At 37.8% G+C, this 20,250-nt stretch overlaps 2 protein-coding genes across 3 annotated transcripts; both read right to left on the reverse strand.

Moving 5' to 3' along the window:
* Positions 1 to 2,026: 2,026 nt before the first annotated feature.
* Positions 2,027 to 8,112, reverse strand: LOC116254637 (double-stranded RNA-binding protein 2-like). The gene is made up of 5 exons (XM_031630157.2): positions 7,959 to 8,112; positions 6,510 to 6,710; positions 5,934 to 6,181; positions 4,083 to 4,302; positions 2,027 to 3,630 (listed from the first exon to the last, which is right to left on the reverse strand). The coding sequence occupies exons 3-5, from the start codon at positions 6,177 to 6,179 to the stop codon at positions 2,282 to 2,284; spliced, it is 1,815 nt and encodes a 604-aa protein (XP_031486017.1). The 5' UTR covers positions 6,180 to 6,181; positions 6,510 to 6,710; positions 7,959 to 8,112; the 3' UTR covers positions 2,027 to 2,281.
* Positions 8,113 to 9,686: 1,574 nt separating this feature from the next.
* LOC116253860 (ATP-dependent RNA helicase dbp3) lies at positions 9,687 to 16,883 on the reverse strand. 2 transcript variants are annotated; one of them, XM_031628825.2, is made up of 4 exons: positions 16,648 to 16,883; positions 13,568 to 13,695; positions 13,212 to 13,330; positions 9,687 to 10,142 (listed from the first exon to the last, which is right to left on the reverse strand). In XM_031628825.2, exons 2-4 carry the CDS (start codon positions 13,665 to 13,667, stop codon positions 9,873 to 9,875), a joined length of 489 nt encoding a protein of 162 aa, XP_031484685.1. In that variant the 5' UTR covers positions 13,668 to 13,695; positions 16,648 to 16,883; the 3' UTR covers positions 9,687 to 9,872. The 2 variants fall into 2 exon arrangements, with proteins under 2 accessions (XP_031484685.1, XP_031484686.1); XM_031628826.2 differs by having other exon boundaries at positions 13,568 to 13,692; positions 16,648 to 16,801.
* Between the last annotated feature and the right edge of the window lie 3,367 nt (positions 16,884 to 20,250).

A 20,250-nucleotide genomic window follows, 5' to 3' on the forward strand; every position in this document is an offset into this window, starting at 1 on the left:
TATATATATATATATATATATATATATATATATATATGTAGCCTAATATGTTATAAAAACTATTTTGATATAAAACATGTTTTGAATCAAGTTGTTTTTATGAAAAACGTTGATCTTTCTATTATCAAAATGTTGATACTTTGAGAATCATTCATTTTTGCTTATTATAAAAACACTATTAAATCCCCAAAAATGTAAAAAAAAAATCTTAAAATATCATAATTAAAGGGTCTGGTATTTGTCTCTGACCTATTGGTTGGGTTTTTACCAATCAATAAAAGAGAATTTTTTTATCAGTGTCAAATGGCTGAAAATTTTAAAATCAGTATGTCACTGAAAGTACCATAAAGTGTTGTTAAAATCACCATAAACCATTGTTGTACCATAAAACCACCGCTTAAAAAAAAAAACAAGGAGAAAAAGGTGATAGATACTTTCATCACCTGAGGCATGTTTGGATGCATGCTCAAAATTGGGTTTTGAGCAAAAACACTGTTTTGCTTCCAAAACTCATTTTTTGATCTGCATGGAAACAATGTTTTTAGAAAAAATGGTTTCATGAAAAAATGTTGTTTTGATCATAAGAGAATGAAAAACTGCACCTACCCACCCTATGTCATTCACCCGAAACCTTTTTTTTTTTTTTGCTCACCCAAACACAAAAATGATGTTTTTCAAATCTTAATTAAAAAAAACATTTTTGCAAAACCTGGTTTTTGGAAAATTCATTTTTCAAATGAGTCATCCAAAAGCTACCCTAGTACTGGTTCCCACATTTTTCTTCATATTTTTTTATATATATATATATATATATATATATTAAGTTGACTATCAAATGTTGCTAAATGACTAAAAATTTATCACTAAAAACATCATCAAACAGGAAGATTAAAAGATGGTTTATAATATAGCGACCGTTTATGATGTTTTTAACGATGGTTTATGGTGTTCAACACCGAGTTTTAAATGTTTATTCATTTAGTAACATCGGCCAGCCAGCTGATTTTAATATATACATACATATAATAATATCATGGCCATCTTTTTAACTATTCAAGCAAGGTCGTAGCTGGACAAAAAACAACTTTCAAGATTTTTTTTTTTGTCCCAAGGAAATTGCATCCCTGTCGCTTAATACCTTCAACTTCAAGTTGAAGGTCAAGGGTTTCATACTCAAGATGCCCTCCATAAGTAGGGATATAAATTAATTAAATATTCCTAAACCAATTAAACTGGTCCAATAAAGAATATTTGAAGCCGGTTGCCAACCAGAATCTAATTCAGTATACATTTTCATAACTGAATACGAATCTGATTCTAGTATTCAACTGATATCCGATAAATCTATACAAATTCTATATAAATGAACCTGGGTTTGCATTCAGTTATGGGTCCAACTCAGTAACTTCAGTAAAGAGTGGAACGGAAACCATTTACATTTCAACATTTTCTTGTTTTTGTCTTGACAAAGAATGCTCCATTGAAGGATCCAATAAAGGGCATATGTGTCATTTATCTTTTTATAGCGAAGGAAGTAATAAATGGATGGCAGAATTATTTCTTTACTATTTTCAGCAAGGCACTAGGATACTTTTTTGCAGTTTTTTTTTCCTTTTTTGGAGGGGTACGAGTAAAACATTTTTGTAGTGAAATAGAGACTGCTAAATGTTTCGTGTACACATCTTTTTCCCTTTCGCCGAAGGTGAAGATTTTATTTTGATTAGAAGATTTAACTGATTGATTCACAAATTTTATTTACTAGTATTAAAATCATTGGAAGCTCATTTTTACTTCAAGAAAAAAGCCAAATAAAGGTTATATATTCAAAGACTCGTTTTAAGTAAACCTTGACAAAAGACAATAGTAATGATATTTTTCAAATTGGAAACATTATGTAAATATTCACAAGCATAAATTTATAAAAACAAAAACTTATATACATGTATATGTATATATATATATGTTATGTATATATATATATATATATATATATATATATAGAGAGAGAGAGAGAGAGAGAGAGATATAATTCCAAAATCAGCAAGATCCCTTGACAAAGGATAAGGAACCATTTTTGCATCTTTTCACTACTATGACACAAACTACAAGATACGGCTTCACTCCTTGCTGGTCAGCGGTGACCAAGACGACCACCGCACCTGAACAGGCGACGGCACCAGCATGACCTACACAAGATACCGCCGAATTGCACAGGAATGAAGATAAAATGCTCTGAATCAACATTAAAAAGAGACCTGATACAAAAAAGGTTTCACATTGATCATATCTGAAGCTTACCAAGCTCAGAATGTACAGCTGAAATACTATCCTGCTCAGCAGCTTTCTTGTCACCCGGAGGTAAGAGCTGCTCATCATTTAACTTTGTGGGCTCCTTGACAGGTGATGCCACGGAAACTGGTCTAACAGATCCAATCTGGACGGGTGGGGCTGCAAAATTAACAGAAGAAACCTGGTTGCCTACACCTTCTGTCCTTGGCTTGGCAGAACACACTGGTATGATGGGTCTTATAGTCACAGGTGGAGCCACTGCATGAGGCCGTCTAAAGCCTCTTAACCCTGCTGAGGAACCCAACTGCTCTGGTTGGCAATGTCGAACACTGGATAGGATTGGTTCATATGAATTTGGACTATGTGCTGGAAAATGCCGTGGGCTCGGATTTCTTGGTCTAAATCCAGCAGAGCCCCTGCATAGCCTCTCTGTATCTTGTGGTACTGAAGAATCTGCTTGACTTCCATGTGCCAAATCAAACCGTTCCTTCTGAATATGCTCTTTTTGAATTTCCTGCTTTTTGGAAAGGGTGTGCAAGGTACTAGAGAAGCAGTTATTATGGATGGTAGGCAGGCCTGAGCCTAACGTTGACTTCAAACTGGCATCTCCAGACCCCATTTCGGAACCACTGTCCTTACGTGCATCATCTTCCGTTTCCAGAGCTTTTGGCTCTATGCGGGAATCATTTGGAACATGTGAACCTTGTGCAGTGAAAGGATGGAAACTTTGGGACCTTGAACTCAAATCAGTGTTCTGCCCACTGGAGCCAGTTTCCTTCTCTGAAGAGCCGCGTGGAAGCCATTGCTGATCCTCCATCTGGCTCTCATCAGGTAGTTCCTGTATTGTAACTTGGGACCTGTTTCTAGTATGAACAGGAATGGGTGAAGTAGCAGAATAAAATGGGGAAGGAGGAGCACAAGGACCTGCTTCTTGCTCAATTGAAGGGAAAAATTGGGCATCATTTGATGGGAAAACAGACCGTACAAATGGTAAGACTCCTGGGTTTGGGACAGGAGGTGGAAGAGCAAGATATCTAGTTTGTTGCTGCTGCTGCCACAATTGAAACCTAGCAACTTCAGGAGCAAAGCCGGCATATGTCCATCTTTGGTAATGCAGGGGATATAAGGATACGGGAACAGATGGGTTCTTGTCCCTTGGACTGGACATGGGCTTCCTTCTTCCACGCTGCGAGTCATGTTGTGAAGGCTGTCGGTTTCCATCTGGAGGCCGCAAACTAGCTAACACTCTAGCTATAGTTACCTGTTCTTGTTCTTCACTGGATTCAGATCCCAATGATGGAGATGAAGATGACGGTGAGGAAGAAGAATTTGCATGTGGCACTACAGCAAATGGAGATAAAACATGTTAAAACATAGATGAATATATTCACCATAGAAATAAGAAACAGCTTCAACTGAATAAATAGGAGCATCTTCAGTAGCTCACACGCGCAGCAACTAATACCTCTTGATGAAAAGCTTGTGAAATTGCACAAAGAACTTGACAACAGACGGCTGCCAAAAGGCCTTTGAAAAATGAAAACGCAAAAAAAAAAAAAAAAAAAAAAAAAAACTTTTTGTCAAGGAAGTGCTCCTAATATAATTGGTTTCATGTTTAGAGAAGCGAATCCGACTAGCTCTAACTTCTATGTTACCTCCAGAATTGATCACTTAATAAGCTTAAATAAGTCAGTTACCCAGCATAAGGTAGGTCAGAATTTCAAAGGTTTTGTTGGGAAAATTTTGAGTTGAAAGTAGCAATTTTTAGTATTTGATAAATAAGATTTGCTTACATTGTTTTAGTGCGGACCAAGCAGCCATTGCAGCATTTTTTTGAGCTTGTTTCTTAGTCCTAGCAAGGTCACCTGTAAAGCTCATTCCTGCAAGCTCCACTGTACAGGAAAAGACTGGCATGTGTCCTGGTCCAGACCGCACAGTGGTATAAACTGGCAAATTTAGACCAGCTCTGTGTGCTGTTTCTTGGAGCAAATTCTTGTATACTCCAGTCTCATCCTACAAAAATTGAACAGTTTAATGATAAAACAAAACCCACACAAGCCCACTAATAACTGGCCTGCCAACCACATAACCCATATATGTGGTAACCAGATATATGCCAACAGTTAATATTATATTAACTGTATCTAAACTATGCATACAACAACAGTTACAATTATGTAACAACTAACTAAACTCAGGAAATGGGAAGCTACCTTTTCATTATGTTCACATGATGACAAATTCTCTCAATTCAACAACAAATTAATATTCACAATAAGCAAACTACATAGCCATCAGTCAGCTAACTCAGGACTGCTACAAATTTGTCAGAAATGGTCTCAATACAATGTTACTGGCCAACAGAGGAAGACAATCTATTTTTGTAGAACACTTGTTAACCTAAAATACCGATCACTTTTAAACACCAACTTTTCAAGTACCAGCCCCACCGTAAGTTCACTTATTTAAGCACTCTGATGCAGAAGGCCGGTTAACCACAGTACCATATAAGGTGTTTGCACAATGTTCCATAAGACATGAAATTACCAACCCCCTAGTTGAAGTACATGGAGTAACCAGTTACAATTGTGACTATTAAACTAAATTTCATAAGACTAGATTTATCAGCACAAGTACAAGTGCAAACAAGCCCCTGCCTACTGTTCACTTTTGCATGTTAGATACACACATACCATGACCATCAATATCAGTCTTAGCAATTTCTCAGTGAAACACTTTCTCAGAAAAATCTAGGATATCCCAATCCTAGAAGCTTGGTTCAAAATACAATATAAGTTAGGAAGGTGGAGATTGACCAGCATGATTCTTTTGTATAGATAGAAGAAAGCACAATTTGCAGTGTACGGGCAAAACGTCTTGATATCACTTAATGACAGTTAGGCAGGCAGACATACACACACGTGCGACATGCACACATACACATGTATGTATTTATGTGTATGTAGTAAGTATGCAAAAGAAATACTTGTTGATTTTTAAACATGAAGAACAGCACCATATCAGACATATACTGGTGAACCAAAATCTCATGATATTCCATTTTCTATAATCTAAATTGAAAATGTGAAAAATGAAGATAAAAGTTGCACAACAAAGAAATAAATAAAACTCTTGAGAATAAACTGTTATTATCTAGCAATAACATTGTGATTTTTCAAAATGTTACTAGATCAAGGGCTCAAATCATGTATTCAGCAGTGTTATGTACTGGTTGTGTGGGACATGGACACTGCATTTTGAATCTATGGAGACTCATATATAAAACAATGTCGGGAACTTATACAGAAAAAATAGTTGTATCTCGATATCTTAGATGTCGTCATCATCCAGACAAATAACAAAAGTGCTTGCATTCTATACATCCTGAAATATTTTGTCAGATTTTTCCAGTAACTACACACAGTCCATTACAAAATACCTGAAAATCAACTAAAGTACTTAAAAATAAGAAAACTATTAAAGATTTTAAAAATATTGTAGAAGTGACTGACAGGTGCCACTCTTGAATCAGCCACTGAGTCGAATTTGTTTACCATGGATTCAAATCAATTCAGGCCAGCTGATAACACTGATTTTGAACTATCTAAGTTACATAGCATACGGACTGGATCAAGAACCCATACCAAGACTCTAGCAGCTAGTGATCTAGAAGGTCCCCTCTTTGAAAGAGTGCTGAGAGCCACCTCAGCAGCAGCATGTTCAGCTTGTCTCAGGGTACTGCAAAATGTAGGACTTTCAAAAATCTCGCCATTGAAGTTAACTGTAGCTTTGAACCGAGGTGCATGATCTGGCCCCTCCCGGATACAAGAATACGATGGGAGATTAAAACAGCTTCTCTGTGCTAGCTCCTGCAGCTGGTTTTTATACATGCCTGGAGAAAGCAATCCCATTGAGAAAAAGATGAAGCACAACATGCACAACAGGGAATAAACAAGGATTAGAAAAAAAGAAAGTAAGAATAACAGAACATGGTTAGAAAACAAAAACTTCAAAATTCTTAAAGTGCCAATGCTGCTTGCATATCCCAAAGTAGGCAAATTTTGATAGATAATTTCCTTCTTCTAAAACTAAGAAAAGATAAATAGCCAGTACTCTGCAGGCAGCACAATATAAATGGAAAAAAAAAAAAACCAACCAGATTGTATGCAGTTATTCTTTTCATGCGTTTAAGGGTTCCTCAATAGAAGATTATAACTCACCTCTGCTTTTAGCACAGGATTTTGTGTGTGTCTAATCACTAATGTGGTTAGCACTGATGTGGGTGGTAGATGACACCCTTCTTGCAAATCAACCTCTCTTGTTCTTCCTCCTACGAAAATCACAATCTGCCTTTGTCAATAAAACCAAGGACCAGATACAACTGCTTCAACCTCCTCACCACTCGATGCAAGTGTCACCACCTAAATGAGAAAATATGAACATCAATAAAAAAAATGTCCTAATCTAGATTCCAGCCGTACTTGCTTTCTAAATAAATGAAGTAGAAAAGAAAATCAGCTGAAAGTACGACCACATGTCCATGCACAGAATGATACTCATAGTGCAAAGCATCATGTTCTCAGAAAATTAAAGCCAACACACTAACCTGAATAACAAAAATTTGGTGGTACTGAGTCGAAAAAATGATAGAAACTGATTAAAATGCTACAATTCTCCAAACAATACAATTAGGAACCCAGTGCAGCAGAAATTTCCTGCAGTACAAGCTGACCTAGCATAGAAAGAGATAGATCACCACATTCACCACAGCCTGACGAAATTCATATATTTGAACTATAGGACCGATCCAACTTGCTGTAACATGACAAAATGATATGAAACACCCTTACATCCAAGCAGTAGTGATCAAACAAGCATAGGGAGTCCCGAAACCTATACTGAGAGAACTACATATGAACAAAAAAGATATCTCGCGAAGAGAAAATCACATAAATTGCAAAGGAAACAGCAATCGCGGTAAGCAGTCCCAAGCTGTAGCAACTTAACGCCAAAAGGCCCACCACTTCATAAGCCAAATGGAAGTCATTGTGATGGAGTACTTGCCAATTCTCCAGCCAACAAACTCTAAGAAATGCATGACGAACCAGTCCGACCATGAAAGCGAAACTCGCTACCAGCAAGCTAAACCGACACGATTTGAATTCCACATTCCGATATACAATCCCAAACCACCAAAATAGCCATGTCATTGAACAACCTGGAGAAAATTAAGATAGAATGACCAATGGAGGACGCCAAAAGCGGGACAGAATGTTTCATAACTATAGTTCGATCATTCTATGTCCAATTTCCTCGAAAACAGGACATCAATTTCCACAAAGAAATAAAGCATGTACTTCGATTTCAAACCCTAAGAACAAGGCGCGCCAGAAATTAACTCCAATGCGCCAATTGATTGGGGCGAAACCACCAGCCAGGAAGACCTAAAATGAAGGAAAGAGTTTACAAGGCCGCATAAACGATTGATGCATCCAAACAAGAGAAGATCGGACGCAAAAACCATCCCCAGAAGAACCCGGCGACAGAAAGACCCTGCTTGAAAAACCCTAACCACGGTGTTCTCGCAGCACAAACAATGAGAAAAGAAGGAGCTAGAGGGCGAAGGCGACAAGAAAAAGCATAGTTTCATATGGGATCTGAAGACCCACCGATGCTGCCGCAATTTCCACCGGAAACCAGAGAAACTCCGACCGCGGACGCTGGAATCGGCCGAATCTCACCGCGGAGCACACGTCACTCCGCGTCCAAGCAGACAATGGGTAGAGAGTCGAAGCAGCAGAAATCTTTGTTTCACTTGGTTTTACCAGTGTCAGCATAATTACGTTTATACCCTCATATCTCTTACCATATTGCATTTCACCAGCTGCTCCTGCCCCTTGCTTCCGTAACGCCACGAATCCAGGACGCTGTACGAGTGCGGGCTCTCAAGCATGTGTGTGTGTGGGTGCCCGTGTGTATGTGTATGATTTGGATGTAAAAAGGAGCTGCTTCAAGATCCTATAAGGATAATTTGGATCTCATCTCTATCAATCAAAATTTCTAATAAGCTAAAAGCTTATGACTCGTTTTAATAAGGGGCCGAGCCAAATTTTCATTTTATGGGACATTAAATGTATGGTTAATAGATTTTTAATTGATTATAATAAGGCAGTGAATATATATTTACATAACTCATTTGATATATATATATATATAATGAATTGGATCTAATCCATGTCATTTTAATTGAATTGCTCTAAAGTGACTTCAAACTTCTGCCAGTCGTGTAATAATAGAAAATTTCTCCCTTATCATCACTTTCCTTTAAGTAACATAAAGTAGATAACCTAACAGGCAGGCTGCAAATGATGAAAATATGTTTATCATAAAGAGATTTGTTGTTTGTGACCCTGCTTCACTTTAATTGATATTTGAACAAAAAGATCACAGTAAACTTTTGGTATGAGTGGGGATAACATTTCTTTAAGCTAAATTTTTAATATATCACATTTTCAGGTGTATTTTGTAGACCATCAAAAACAGGTTTTCTATTTATTTCAACCATCATTTTTTTTATTATTAAGAGCAAAAGAGTCTAATAAAGGACTAAAAAACTTAAAAGATAATATTATATCATATTGCATGTACCAGCAATGTCATTCCTTATGAGTCTAGCACCTACAGATTTCTCTAAGATCTAATATACCTATTTCTCTAAGATTTAATATGCGAAATATGTTATTACCGTTAAACTTGCTAGAAACTCATTAATACATGGCCTTTTTAACAGAAGCAAAGTCCGGACCGCTCAGATTTCGGAAAAACAAAATTTACATTTTTAATTTTGAAAAAAAATAATTTAGCCACATAATAATACTATTTTATTCTTATAAAAATTTTGAAAATATAATTTGGCCACCGGTCCCTATATAAAAATTTCTACTCTCTGCCCTTCAAAATACAAGCCAATAGGTTAGTCAACTCCGCCCTTTATTAGTCAATATATGAAACAAAATATGCTTATTATAGTGAGGACCGAAAGTGAATCGTCTCATCCAACTCAATGTCGACATCAGGACCGAAAGTGAATCGGTTTAGAAAACGATACACAAAGGAATTGGCGCACATGTGCTGGAACAGTTTGGCTTTATAGGCATTTCTCAATTTTTTTTTTATTAAAAAAACAAATAAGTAAAATTAGCTGTTCTTTTATGAGTAACAGGCTGAATTTTGGGTGAGTAGGAGGATTGATCCCACTAGGCAAGCGCCATAGACCCTTTCTTCCAGTCATGCCAGGCATCGAGTGATGAGAACCCAAACTAAAAAATTCCAAGTCCAATTGGCTAAATGATCCTTTGGCAGACCCTCAAGACAAGTCATTCATCAAGCATCTTGAGTAAATATAGAAGCTCTGTCAAAAATGCATCAATTTCTAGTGAAATAACAAGGTTCTAGAACTGAATAGTAAGATGACCACAGAACTAAGCTTGCAACTTTACCTAAAAGCCAAAAGAATATACAATTGTGATCATCCCAAAGTAATCAATCAATGACACAGTAAAATTACAGCAAGCAAAAGCTTATTAATTTGAGCCACGCTGGAGGGTTTCTATCAAGTGATCAAGCCTGTACTTCATGATAGGCTGTCCTGATCTTGTTCTCTTGAGCATTTTATGTTTCAGCTCCTTCTTCTGAGCCATAACCTTCTCTTTCTCTTTTTTTTTGGCTTCCTGGATTGCCTCTGCCTCCATTTTTGCCTTTTCTTCTTCCTGCTTCTTCTTCTCATATTCTTCTCTCAAAGTCTGCAGGTTGCTTTTCTTTCTCTGCTTCTTCCTGCTGGTTGAATTGATTTCCTGTGGAACAAGGGATGAAGGTTAATTGATGGGCAGCAACGCAAGTTGGTCTCACAAAATCTTGTAGATAGTCAACTGCTTCAGGTTTCATAAAGAGTGCTTGAAGCACCTTGGCAACTGTTTAACCACTTGCCAAAGGATCGCAACCACCGGGAATGCCTTAATTTTGTTGGTTATGCTTATGTTTAGCAAGGGTCAGTGGGCGCTGTTCAAGAGGTGTTTTGAAGATTTTAGCATCATATGGCAGGTTTTATCTGGCTAATTCTGAACAGAACCAACGACTCCACCTTCTTAGTTGGAGGCCATCTCAGTAGGCCAGTTCCAGAATGAGGAATTGGCGTACAAGATTCTATATTTGAGAATAAAACATTACTGGGGCATCTTCTGATTTGTTTGAGAGAGTTCAATAGCCTGTGTTCAGGGTTCTTGAATGAATCTTGATGGAGAAATGCATGGTGGTGAAGCAAGTCTATGGTCTCTGAGGAAAAAATCCAGAGATTCTTATTTCTGAAAAAGGGCTATGTGGGTTGGGATGAGTTGAAGCCTCTCCAATTTTTCAGCTGAATGTGGGTAGGAGGGAGTTGGCAATCTAAATTGATTTCATCAGACATGCTGATTCCAGGAACCTCAGATTCTTAGTTAGAGAAATAGATTATTAAACCATCCAGCACATTTCACTTGTTAGGAGGTGTTGTTGCATTGAGGGGCTGTTTGGCAACCATAACAAACTGTTACTGTCCCATAAACCTATCCCAAAAATTGAGACAAATTCATGAAACACTCTTACAAAGGTAACAGCTTAGAAAATTAGGTCTACCCTTTGCCAAAGTGTTATGCGTGCCATTAATCATTTGGGTCCAAAGTTCATGTTTTTTAAGGTATCTCATGGCCTGCGAGTGTATGCAGCAACTTATTTGGGACTAAATTTCAATTTTGGTGGTTCAATAAAGGATTTAAAAATAAATCAGCAATGAAATGTTCCGAACCTGCCTTCCATATGGAAATTCAGGTTCGTCAAAGAGTCTTGAAGCATGAGGATAAAGTTGATAATACTAAAAGCTGTCAGGGTCAATCCAGAAGGATAAGCTTATCTAGCAGGGAAGGCAAGGGAAAAACTTGCATCTCAAATCATGGGCAAATGTTCGATTTGCTTCCAAGTCATGGGCGAGAAGAGCAGGAACTAGAAAGTGATTTTGATTTTGACAACCGTATAGGCCACACTGGTGGGCAATTCAGAAGACTAGCACTTGTGATAATCTCAGGTCAGGCAATGGTTACTAAGACGGACTGCAGGAGACTTTCAGATGATGTTCTTTCTCCTCAAGGTTCCTGCTAGAGGAACTACCTTCTGGATTCCATGCCTGGATGCATTGGCTCCATGATGTTTTTGAATGCCAACAACACCCTTTAAACTCGTCAGATATGACTGCCCATCATAGGAAGATTCTGAGGTTTTATCTGGGCAACTTGAGGCCTGAGGAGTGTTTCCTTATGTCCAGGTTGATTGGAGGAGCTTTTCGATTGGAATGGGAATTATGGGATTCCCTCCTTCATGCCTGATTTCCTGATAACAGTTTAATTGTTTGAACAATAGCATAATGGTACGTAAATTCCTGCTTCTTGTACATTTGTATTCTTTTGCCGATGAAGATAGGGGATTTGTCCAGCAAAGCTGTTTTTGGAACTAAATGTGCAAGGAAAAGTACATGGTAAAATAGAGGGGGCAGAAGACTCTATATGTCAGATATTAAGGCTGATTTCCAGAGATGGCCGTACAGATGAAAATGGGAAAGTACTGTGGAAGCAGGAGTGCATTGTCGACTATAGCTAGGATACGGCTGAAAGTGATTCATCTCCATTCTGTCACCCTTCCATCTTCTAACCACACAAAAAAAGGTAGGGCCAAATGGAATATACAGGAGTCATTATCCCCATTGAATGCTGGCATTCCACCTCTATCTCCAGCACTCCAACATGACCTAAATGGTATCCTAGTCACTGATGAAACACTGAATGAAGAATAAATGCAGAGAAAGTTGATGACTGATGGAGGAATTTCTGCATAAAAGCATACCATGCAACAGGTAAGAAAAGATGCTCCTATGGATAAGGTTATTATCCATATAAATTATATGCATGGCAGGGCAAGGGAGTTTTGTGAAACAAGCACACAAAAAAATGCACATAAATGCGATTATCACATTGGATAACTAAGTTAAAAATGGGTGTGCAGGATGACATACTTAAGAAGAAAAAGAATACATGCAATACAAAAAAAGCAATCACAACAAAAGGAAAACAGGTACAAGTAAGGACATGATGCCAATAGAATTGAAAGAATACAATATTAACTTTGTGCCTTATGCCAGTGGAGGTGTCATCTAGACATTGCACATGGACATTGAAGTGTCCATGTGAGGTAGGCCCCCAGTATTGGCAATAAAAAAAATGGGGGGCCTCTCCATATGGTAAACAAGCAGTCATGCTCTTGTTTTTATGGGTTTGCGCCAGGGCTTCTAGATACTGGAAACAGTTATATAACCTCCAGCTTAGATGAGTTTGGCCCCCAAACTTGCAAGTTTTAGGTCAATCCACCTTGCTCACGATTGAGTATGAAGCATCATAGGCTGCAAAAGTGAAATTCATGCAACCTGGGAGTGCTTTTATTTTTCAAAAGATGCTTTTTAGTTGCACCATTCTTCCAGATTCTTGGCTGCTAGAAGCAAAATTTTGGACCACTATACCATTTGCCAAACTTTGAAGATGTCGTGCATAAATCAAAGTTCCCAATACTAGAGAATGTAACTACTAAGAGTTGATTTAAAGTTTCAATAGCCAACACATACAATGAAGAAACACAATAGCTAAAGCGCAACATACATGTGCATACATTTACTAGCATTACGCTATGAGACAAGTATATATGCTCTCTTTAGTATTTTTAGCCTATAGAACCACCAATCCTAGAGTATGTCATAAGGTCTTATCTGGAGTGGTTTTGATTGATATTAGCCACCATTCTTCTAGAAATGCAAGTTGATTAAAAATTTGAAAAGAACTGAATATTACCTCCTGGACCAGATCAATCGGTTCAATCCTCATTTGGCTGTATTCATGATCAGTTTTTTGCTTCAGCTTCTTGTACTTCTTTATATGTTTGGCATTCTTGTAGAATTCTCTTTGCTTTTCTGCAGTAGAGGAACTCATAAGTAGGTAGCCAAAATAAATAAGTAGCACCAATTCTGTGAAATAAATGCACAGACGGAAGACATTTAGAAAAATAAAGTTTCAAAGGTGGAGTAGTGATGTAGAACTAGTTTCAAGCACACATGTGCATCAAATGTAGCATAACATGGTCAGATATAAAGAGATAAACTATACGAAGTGTTATGTGCTATTGATTCTCATTAGAGATCAGGGCTTACTGATTTCAGCTGGGTTGTAATGGGTACTGTTTGATTTCATTTTTGCAGAAGCCCCAAGAGACCAAGATCTCCCACCTGAGTGTCCACCTTGCTTCTTCATCTCCCAGGTTGTGGTAGCCTTCTTCCTGCTGCACAGAATCAGATTTTGATTATTATTCTCATGTTGAGTGTGTAATAGTAGATTCTTCTGTCACATGCTATGGTTGCAGAGGGTGCAAAATGGCAATTCAGAAATGCAAAAGAGAGAGATGATTCTTTAGGACTAGGACCATGCAAAAATAGATACAGGCATTGACAAAGGTATCATGATATTTTTTATCAGCAAAACAGAATAAAATGAAAAAAACAGCTATGTTGTGATATTTGAAAACATTCCAAAGGAATATTTTCCTTTTTCTAGAAACCCATTTTCTAATGTATTTCAAATCTTTATTTTTCATTTTTCTAGCATTTGAAATCTATTTTTAGTATATATCAATATTTTTGTAAAAAGAAAAGTAGAAACCCATAATTTCATATTTCTTTTAAATGTTTTCATATATTTTTCAGTCCTTTGAATTTCTGAGAATATCCATGAAAAACCAACTTCCTGATAAATATTTGAGAATTTTTTTTTTTTTTGAGAAATACCAATAATAATATCTGTGACAATGGTTGCAGGCACTCTAGATGCATTTAACATTGATTAACAAGCACTCTGCGAGATATTTTTAATAGAAATGGATCAGACAAGTTAACACCTCTAGATATGTTTGGCTATATTTCATTAGGGCAAGTATGAGGCATTTGAAAAAAATTGCATAATATACTAGACAAAAGAAATTGGCTACAAAATCCATTGTCTTTGCACTGATAATGGAGGGTAGTAATATTTTTATACTTCCAGTGAATCAATAGCATATGCACAGAAACATGGAGTACCTTCATCAATTTACTTGTCCTAATACTCAACGTAATCGTGTGGTGGAGCATAAGAATTGGCATTTAAAAAGTTATGCCAAAGCATGAACAACACAAAAAACAAGTTGCCTCATAATGGGACTAACTGACACAGTGTTTAGAGATTCATGCTCTAAACCCATGGAAGAACACAACGAAAGCAAACAAACAATGAAAAAAGCAATGAACAAAGCAAAGGAACGAAAATTAGGGTGAAACTGGCATTAATGTCAATCAATGAACAATTACAAAAAAACAAAAAAAGAATGTGACACTTAAATAGAGTCTCTATGCACACAAGTAATTTTGGATTTCTTAATGTGTCCGGGTCCAAATAAAATAAAAATAACTAAATAAATAAATGCCAAATTGGATCCATCAGATCCACTAGCCTGCATCAACGACTAAAAGGGAAACCTTATTAGGTGAACACTTACAATCTAAAAACAGTTCATGCACCTTATTAAGTGTATGGACAGGGAACCAAGTTACCTAGGTCCTAGACTAAGGATATGTATGTTTAAGCAGACAGCGTCTAAGGCACCATTTTCAAGACAACCCTTCCATTTGAAAAAAAAAAAATCAAACTAAACACAGACATAGACAAGGTGTCTGTTGTCATTGCTTCCTCTTTGCGAAAAGAAGTTCAAGGCCCATAGACCTTCAAACAAGGTGTCTACCTTGTCTGAAATCCAATCAAAATCATGTCACATTCCTGGGGATGCAACATGGATGAAGTGGACAAATAAATGAAAAAAAAATGAAGCCCAAACGACTCTCTCTCTCTCTCTCTCTCTCTACAGTAAATGGTGTCGAGTCTGGTGACCCAGTCTCTCAAATGCATGTCACTTGTGTCTGCATTGTTAACTTCTGTAGAGAAATTGCATCTTCTAGGGTACATTTGATGCACTCAGAAAAAAACCCATGGTTTTTTACCAGGGAATATAAACATACTGCCTTAATATATTACCCCTATTTTTCTTCATTCAGTAATCATGTCCATTCAATGGGCACAGAAAAATTTGTTCTCGCTTAAGTAGGATAATTACAGCTTAAGAAAAAAGTGCACGCCCCTCAGCTTCCAGCAACCTTTCGGAACTACGCTGGGCTACCAAGGTGTCCAACTGAAGAAGAAAAAAGAAAGTTGTAAAAATCTTATTCTTCTTCTTCTTTCATTTACTATTTTTGGCCCGCCTAGAAGCTGTCTACAAGTCTTTTAACTACATACCTCACATACTTCAGTTACACATTGATATCAAGTTCCATATCACTTCAACGCATCTCAAAACGACCATCACCAAAACATTGATGCTAACATGCCATACTTATATCAGACATACTGATGTAGCTTTGTCAAAATCAAGATGGCTTTCAGACCTATCCAATCAACTATTGTTTAAGCAGCTACAGAATTATACGCATATGGCCATCTGATGCAGAGACACATTCAGATAAACAAGACATGAAGCTGTTAACTAACCGCTGAAAACTATACCGCCCAAAAAGGACAGATTCAGATTGGCTGAGAACCTGAATCAAAGTTGTCATCTACATCAAGACAAGAACGTTTGCAAACAGGAAACTCCAATGAACCCTTGAAATACACAGGCACGCACTCCGACGAGAGGAAACTCCAATGAACCCTCCAATTACACAGGCACGCACTCTGATGAGAGGAAGCTCCAAGCAGAAACAAGATTTTTACCAACACAAGCAAAGCCTTCAAATAAAAGAAGCATAAGAAAAAGCCCGACACAAATCAAGCACCGATGAGGGGCTCATAGGCAGGAGGCAGCCCCTCGGAAAAAAAAAAAAAGGGTGCTGGAGAGCACCCACTTTGCACTCCGGCATTTTACAAATCAAAACACTGGAGCTAGCCGATGCCCATGCGGCTTTCCTCCCATGCGCACGCAGATGCACACTGCCCACTCTCGGAAATACTCTCTTTCCCGTCTTGTCATCGTGAGATATCGATTCCAATCGATAGGCCCTCTCTTTCTTTGTTCAGCAGATCTAAAGGCCGCCAGGAAAATTGAATTTCGTATCTGGGAAAGGGTGTTCAAAAGCCCCTTCCCAGTAACGCGAGATACATATATAGTATAGAGAGAGAGAGAGAGAGAGAGAGAGAGAGAGAGAGAGACCTGTGGCGGTGCAGGCGACGGACGTCGGCAGGCCGAAGATACGACGCACGCAGGCAGGGCAGAGGCAAACAGTCGACGATGGAGTAACCCTGGCGAAACGGTGGAGAAGAGGCGATCGGAAGGAGCCGAAAGTCTTTGATGGTCCTACTTTTTTTCCGCGGATCATTTTCCGAGTCCAATCCGAATCTGCGAAAGAAAATTACTACCAGGACCTCGTCTACTTGGGCTGTATTCCTTTTACCTTCAAATCATACCCTGGTTTTTTTTTTTTTTATGAATCAGTGGGACATAGTCAAAGAAAAGAAAAGGATATCACGTATTGGTCACAGCCAACACAACGATTATAGGGTACTAAGCGAGAGACAGTGAGAGTGAGCCAAGAGAAGGTTAATACCTGTCAAGAAGAGGAGAGCTTAGATGAAAACTGAGTTGGGAGGTGAGTGGGAGAGACTCCGGAGAAGAGGTTGGGAAAGGGAAGAAGACTATGGGAGTGAGGGAAGGTTTCATTGAGAGGGGTGTTTCGTGATAAACCATTAAATGCCACGAAACGGGGTGGTTTTTTTATACTCATCGTTCGCATGTCCAACCTGTCTTTACTGTCATGTGTCTCGAATTTACATCTACAATGCATAAAATAGAACAGGTTCTATTTGTAAAAAATTGATAAGCTGTGAGAGAATGTTTTTCTCAATTGAGTGGTTACATGTAAATATACAGAAAAAATATTTACAAAGTCCACAATTTGTGGAATGGATGAAGGAAAAACTGCCGTATCTCTCTTTAAGTTATTTCAGCAATTTAAGTGTTATCAGCATCTTCAATGATTTTCTTAATTTCCAGCACATTCCTGAAATCACGTCTTGCTGAAACGTTGTTGTTGTTAATATCACCATTCTTAACATCTCTAGCAATTTCCTTAATTTCTAGCACATTCTTATCTTTGTTGTCACCAACCTTAACGCTTCCAGCAATCTCCTTCCTAAATTCTTGTCTTGTTGAGACGTTTTTATTTGTAACGTTGCCAGCTGATTTACTCTCATTAAGGAACGTGATTGCTGAGACGTTCTTATTTTTAACTTCTCCTACTGATCTTATCATGCCCCCTCAAACTGGGTGGTGGGTGAACGACACCCAGTTTACAGCTGAGATATTTGGTGGCAGATCTAGATAAGGCTTTTTGTAAAAATATCGGCAACCAGCTGAGAGGAAGGGACATATTGAGTAACTAAGGTCCCTAACGCCACCTTCTCTCGTAAGAAATGGTAATTGATGGCAACATGTTTCATTCTTGAGTGAAATACTGGTTTGATGCTAACTTGTAAGGCAGACATATTGTCACAGTGTAGCTGCGGTGGATCCGTTATATGGAGGCCGATATCTTTGAGTATAAAGAAAAGCCACATTAACTCAGCCGCTGTAGATGTCATCGATCTATATTCTGCTTCAGTTGTAGATCGAGCTACCGTAGGTTGTTTTTTGGCTGTCCAAGAAATAGCATTCGTGCCAATGAATGTGCAAAAACCAATTGTGGATCGTCGTGCCTCTTAACACCCAGCCCAATCTGAATCAGAGTAAGCATGAAATCGAAAAACAAACCAAGGTGAAAGTAGACAACCGAGTTCCATGGTCCCATGAATATATCAAAGTATTCTTTTAACAAGCATAAACTAACTTTGAGTAGGCTGCTGCATATATTGGCTGACGTAGTTCACACTATATGTGATGTCAAGACGTGTGAACGTGAGATATTGAAGCCCACCTACCAAGCTGCGATGGAGTGTAGGGTTAACAAATGGTGGATCTTCAGGAGGTGACAGAAAATTCTGAACTAGAGGAGTTACAGCTGGTTTACAAGCTGTTAGATCACCACGTTTTAAAAGACTGTATGCATATCTCTTTTGATTGAAAAAAAGACCTTGAGATGTTTTGAGAACCCTGATACCGAGGAAGTGATGTAAACTAATGAAATGAGTGTTGTTGCCAGTCAAGATTATGTCATCCACATATAATAACAAAATGATAGTTCTCCTTTTATTATGGAATATATAAAGAGATGAATCTGAGATGCTGCTAAAAAAACCTTTGGAGAGTAGAAAAAATCCGAGCCTACCATACCATGCCCTTAGAGCTTGCCGAAGTCCGTAGAGAGATTTATGAAGCTGCCATACATGATCTAGTTTGGTAGAATCTTCAAATCCTAGTGGTTGTTCTGCATAAACAGTCTTTTGTAGCTCTCTATGTAGGAATGCGTTTTTGACATCGAGTTGCCGAATATCCCAATTTCGAGATAAAGCGATAGTTAATACAATGCGAATGGTGGCAGGTTTGATGTGAGAAAGTTTCCATAAAATCAATTCCAGGAATTTGGTTGAACCCACGAGCCACTAGACGAGCTTTTAAGCGATCCAAAGTTCAATCACTTTTCAGTTTGGTCTTAAAAACCCATCTTGTGGAGATGACATTTGGTCTTAAAAACCCATCTTGTGGAGATGACATTCGTATCTGCAGTTTGGGGTGTTAGAGTCCATGTTTTGCACAAATTTAATGCTTCTATTTCTTCTTCCTTGGCTTTTATCCATCATGGATTTTTGAATGCTTCTTTGACTGTTTTAGGTTTCAAATGAACTGAAAAAGCAAGGAAGTACTTTGGATTTGGTTTGATAATGTCATCTTTTGCCCTTGTGATCATGGAATGTGAATTGATAGAAGTTGGTAACTGTGGACCGGATTGAGAGTGAGGCATGAAATCTGTGAGAGATGACTCAATTACTTGTTGAGAATCGCTAGCATCTGTAACATGATAAGTGTTAGCTTCCGTTGCAAGTGTGAGATCACTACTTGAAGACTAGTCATGGTTGTTGTTGTGACAATGAGTTCTAACAGATCCATTTTCAAGTTCATTGATAGATCCAGACTTAGAAAATTCCTCAACTGGCTAGTTGTCGTCAAGCCACAGGTGACGCCTTTTTGAGAATGAGACATTGTTGTAAATAAATTCCCAAGTTGTTGGAAAGGAAATATATTTTCATCAAAACAACATTTATGGATATAAAAATCTGACTCGTTAGTGGGTATAAACATTTATATCCTTTATGTGTTGAGCTATACCCTATAAAAACACAGGGTAAAGATCTAGGCTCCAACTTATTCTTGGCATAATCTCGAAGATAGGGAAAGAAACGACTTTCAAAGACTATCATACCGCCATAATCTTGATCCTTCTTGAATATAAGCTAAAAAGGGCTTTTCATTTTAAGAGTAGGTGTGGGCAGTCGATTGATTAACCATACAACTGTAGATAATGCTTCAACCCAAAATTTCATTGGCACCCTGGCATGAAACATCATAGCAAGTCCAAGTTCAACTATAGTTTGATGTCTGCGTTCGACCATTCCATTCTGAGGAGGAGTTTTAGGACATGTTTTTAAATGTTGGATACCATATTCTCGCAGGTATGAAGCAAGAATGTTACTATTAAATTCGCCAGCTTCATCGGTTTAAAGAATTTTGATTCTTTTCCCAAATTGATTTTCCACAAACTTGTGAAAAAATTTAAAAATCTTACAAAATTTTGACTTGAAGCACATTGGGTAAAACCAAATG

This window comes from Nymphaea colorata, chromosome 5 (assembly GCF_008831285.2).
Source record: "Nymphaea colorata isolate Beijing-Zhang1983 chromosome 5, ASM883128v2, whole genome shotgun sequence".
Classification (NCBI taxonomy): Eukaryota; Viridiplantae; Streptophyta; class Magnoliopsida; order Nymphaeales; family Nymphaeaceae; genus Nymphaea; species Nymphaea colorata.

Bases quoted from the DNA above. Each gene is read 5' to 3' on its own strand.
- LOC116253860 (XM_031628825.2), bottom strand. From the start codon at position 13,667: ATGAAGAAGCAAGGTGGACACTCAGGTGGGAGATCTTGGTCTCTTGGG. The intron at 13,331-13,567 runs GTAAGCCCTGAT...CCTCTACTGCAG, and splicing joins TTACAACCCAGCTGAAATCA to AAAAGCAAAGAGAATTCTAC. The intron at 10,143-13,211 runs GTAATATTCAGT...CTTGTTCCACAG, and splicing joins CGATTGATCTGGTCCAGGAG to GAAATCAATTCAACCAGCAG.
- LOC116254637 (XM_031630157.2), bottom strand. From the start codon at position 6,179: ATGTATAAAAACCAGCTGCAGGAGCTAGCACAGAGAAGCTGTTTTAAT. The intron at 4,303-5,933 runs GTATGGGTTCTT...CAATTTTTGTAG, and splicing joins CACTAGCTGCTAGAGTCTTG to GATGAGACTGGAGTATACAA. The intron at 3,631-4,082 runs GTAAGCAAATCT...CATTTGCTGTAG, and splicing joins TTGGTCCGCACTAAAACAAT to TGCCACATGCAAATTCTTCT.